General features: G+C 52.9%; 1 protein-coding gene across 1 annotated transcript; it reads left to right on the top strand.

Annotated features, from left to right (window-relative positions):
• The first annotated feature begins 2,717 nt into the window (after window positions 1-2,717).
• LOC125531018 (lysM domain-containing protein ARB_03438-like) lies at window positions 2,718-3,404 on the top strand. Its single transcript, XM_048695419.1, has 2 exons — window positions 2,718-2,898; window positions 3,002-3,404. Exons 1-2 carry the CDS (start codon window positions 2,781-2,783, stop codon window positions 3,193-3,195), a joined length of 312 nt encoding a protein of 103 aa, XP_048551376.1. The 5' UTR covers window positions 2,718-2,780; the 3' UTR covers window positions 3,196-3,404.
• The last annotated feature ends 249 nt before the right edge of the window (window positions 3,405-3,653 follow it).

The following is a 3,653-nucleotide window of genomic DNA, read 5'->3' as shown; positions in this document are numbered from 1 at the left end:
GACGCGTCCACCGCGCGCACACACCGCTCCGCGTCGCCGCTCGCCGTGGCTTATTGCCCTACACTCTCGTCCTTGCAGAATTGCACGCCATGTTCTAAGAGAATTAGCCGGACATCCAGCTTGTAAAAAGTTAGTACCGGCCCCTCAAGACCCTTGCACATAGACTCCTAGGGTTATCCAGTAACCTCCTGCTTGTTTTGCCAATATTGCGTCATTAAAGAGCTCGAGGTCGCGGAAACCTAATTCTCCCATTCACTTCAAGATAGCCATCTTTGCCCATGATTGCCAATGCATGCCCTGCTTATCAAGCTATCCCACTCACCAATATTTAGACATTATTGACATAACTGTAGTTGAAATTGCATGACAAGAGCTCTAGGAAGTGTTCACCTGCGTAGTTTGAAAAAATCATCGAGGATAGGGGGGGGGGGAGTTTTCCCCACCTGAATATATTAATCAGAAGGGCAAAAAACCCAGATGATTACAAGCGCCCGGGGGCACCACGCGAGAGACTACATGGGGGAGTGGGGGAGGGGCATGTCATAGAGGATCCACACCACACTTGCTAAGAGGAGAGAGCCGTCAGCCAAGACGCAACATGGGAAACGACGATTTTCTGGCAGCTGACAGCGCCACAGCACCGCGTCTTCTCGACAGCAGCTGAGCACCCGAGTGATGGAGGGCCTTTGCCTATGGAAGACGACCACGTTTCGATGTTTCCAGAGCTGCCAGCAGCAAAGCATGGCAAATTCCGCCACCGAGTCAACGACTGAGCCTGCTGTTTGACGCTGTCAGAAATGACAGATCATCCACAGAGGCACCGGTTAGGGCATGTACAATGGTTGATAAGATAGTTTTATCTTAAGTCTTGCATTGAATTTAGTGCAGACAATTTTTTTTGTCTACATTGGATCATCTCTTAGCCTTATCTTCAATAATTAGTTATTCCTAAAAACATGGTGAGACATATTGTGCTAAGAGATCATCTCTTGTCTTCTCTTAAATAAGAGAAGACAAGCCTTTTTATGAGTTCTCTCTCCTTCACGTCATCATTTATCCTACGTGACATTCCTAAGATAGCACCATTGTACATGCCCTTACTTGAACTCCCACCGCCCGTGAAAAGCAGGTGATCCACACTCTCCAGCGTCGCCGAGCAGATCGGGCACCCCACTTCTTCTACAACAACAATGCACTTCCTGGCCAACACGTCGTGTGTGTGGACGCGACGTTGAACCAGGAGCTAGCAGAAAAACTTCACCCGAGAAGGACCGCGCGATTCCTAGATGAACGCGACATAATGAGCAGTTGTGTCGTCGAACCGCGTCAGCTTGTACGCTGAGCTTGAAGACAGACCGACACGGGGGGCCGATACATGGTGCAACTGCCGCACATCGTCCCCACCTCGGGCAGGCTGCGCGTCCAGAAGTGTGGAGACCACGGCAAGCTCGCACCCCCACGCGCGAGAGCTGCAGGACAAGAAAGCAGGCAATGCCACCAGCACACACTTGCTACACGGTGACCTCAGCACCCGTGGTGTGCGAGAAAAGAACAGGGGATGCCATGGCAAGATCACTGCAGGGGAGCCAGCAGTCCCGCCAGAAGGAGCACGAACGCCCGTCCCCCACGTCGACATTGGAGAGCGCGCGGTAGATGGGGACCAGCCGAGCAAGAGTGCCCCGGTATTCCCTAGCACGAGATCGCCGCGCGGCAGGACAAGAGAGAACACTCGCCCGCGTAGTTCCAGACCCAGGTGGCCCAGCGCGACCTTGGCAACGAGTGAAGGTGGTGGATCATCTTCAACAGGAGGCACTCGTTCTAGGTGGCGAGGTTGCGTACACCGACACCACCCTCCGACTTGGCACGACATATCCGCTCCCACACCACGAGGCATTGGGCGCCCGAGCCCCGAGGCTCTTTTAGCCACGTTCTAGAGGAAGTCACGACGTAGGGCGTCCAGCTCACGGAACAGAGCCGATGGCAGGAGCAGAGCCGCCATGGCGTAGGTGGGAAGGGCGTCGAGGACGGCCTTAAGAAGGACGAGGCGCCCCGCCGGTGAGAGAAGGCGCGCAGCCCATCCTGCGATACTGATCTACACTGATCACAATGATCGAGAGTGATAGACAACAATCGCATTTCACACCTTCTTTTTCTTAAAAAAATAAAGAAAAATCTCTCTGATCTGTGTACAGGTTGCGTAGTCGTGTCATGCCGTAATATTTCCGCTACTCAGACACCGCAGTCCTCTTTTCTTTTCCTTTTTGCGGGTTGACTGCAGTCCTCTCTGATCCTACTGTCCTCATCTCTCTGCTTTGCTGCGATCGATTCGTTCTTGTTTCTCCACTGTCACTGCGCTATCACCAACATGGAGCAAGACAGTTTTTCAAACAAAAAAAAGTGAGCAGTGTGAGTGTAAAGTATTAGGCCCGGTCAAAATCACATGGCGGTCGAAGAATATTACAGTAGTACAAAGCAGTTCCATAGGAATCACAGATGGGATTACCCCGAGGCCCACCCTGTGTTATGAACGACATGTCCATCCATGCCGTTCTCAGCATAAGCAGCATCGCCCGTGCGTCGGACGCCGTCTCCAAGGCCATGGCCGGATTCTCTTCGTCACACTCTCCACCCTATCGACTTTCGAGTGTCGAGCTCGTTATGCTATAAAAAGGGCGAGGGCTAAGCTCTCTCATCACCACCACCAAAGCAGAGCCTGACGAGCACCTATCATCCGCTTATACATATATCCTTTCTTCGCGTCGGCAGCATCTGCATCTGCAATGGCGAAGAACCACGGAGCCGCTGCTCTCCTGATCGCGTCCCTGCTCGTGGTGGCCGTCGCCCTCGCCGACGCCAGGTTCACCGCGACGCAGATGCAGCGCGGCAGCATTAACGGAGGTACGTCCACGTCAACCGGTCAACATCGTCGTCCATGATCTGGCCAAATGTGCCGGACTTGTAACCCTTTGGACGTGTGCCTGCCTGTCTATGCGTTTCGCAGTTTATGCATTGACGAAGGCGGTGCCGGCGCTGACGTGCAACAAGGTGAGCGCGGTGCAGACGGGTGAGACCTGCTCCTCCCTCGCGGAGAGTGCCGGTCTGACCCAGGAGGACTTCCTGGGCTTCAACCCCAACATCAACTGCATCGGGATCTTCGTCGGCCAGTGGGTCTGCCTCGACGCGTCCTCTGCCTAACACGCCGTTGGATGTACGTGCGCAGCGTCGTTAAGTTGCTGCTATTTATGCATGAATAAAGGAGGCTAAGTCGCTCTGACGCTCCTCAGTGTGCCTCCGCCATTATTCGAGTTGAGTGTGGTATTTTTACTTCCCTCACAAAAGGATCGAGGTTGTAGTCCGTCACTCTGTCTTTGTGCCAGCTTTGGCTTAAAAACCGGTTCAGTTAGTTTAAGCCTGATTACACCAGTGCGTTTACCTCGTGTCTCTCTTTACTTGGTTGTTCCTGATTGCCACTGCGTTACTTGGTGTGTCGCTTTAAGTAAACTAGACGATACCCTGCGCGTTGCTGCGGAAATTGCTTGCACTATATTTTAGTAAGACTAGCAAAAGAGCCCGTGCGTTGCAACGGGAGAGAAAATAACACATGCTTTTAACCCAATAACCATGACTCAAGACCCTAATTGGTCCACGTCCTT

The sequence above is a fragment of the Triticum urartu genome, unplaced genomic scaffold (genome assembly GCF_003073215.2).
Source record: "Triticum urartu cultivar G1812 unplaced genomic scaffold, Tu2.1 TuUngrouped_contig_6726, whole genome shotgun sequence".
Lineage (NCBI taxonomy): Eukaryota > Viridiplantae > Streptophyta > Magnoliopsida > Poales > Poaceae > Triticum > Triticum urartu.
This window is presented reverse-complemented; position numbering and strand designations above follow the sequence as displayed.

Excerpts from the sequence above, each read along its gene's own strand:
- LOC125531018 (XM_048695419.1), top strand. The coding sequence starts at position 2,781 with ATGGCGAAGAACCACGGAGCCGCTGCTCTCCTGATCGCGTCCCTGCTC. Across the intron at positions 2,899-3,001 it reads GCGCGGCAGCATTAACGGAG|TTTATGCATTGACGAAGGCG; the intron begins GTACGTCCACGT and ends TGCGTTTCGCAG.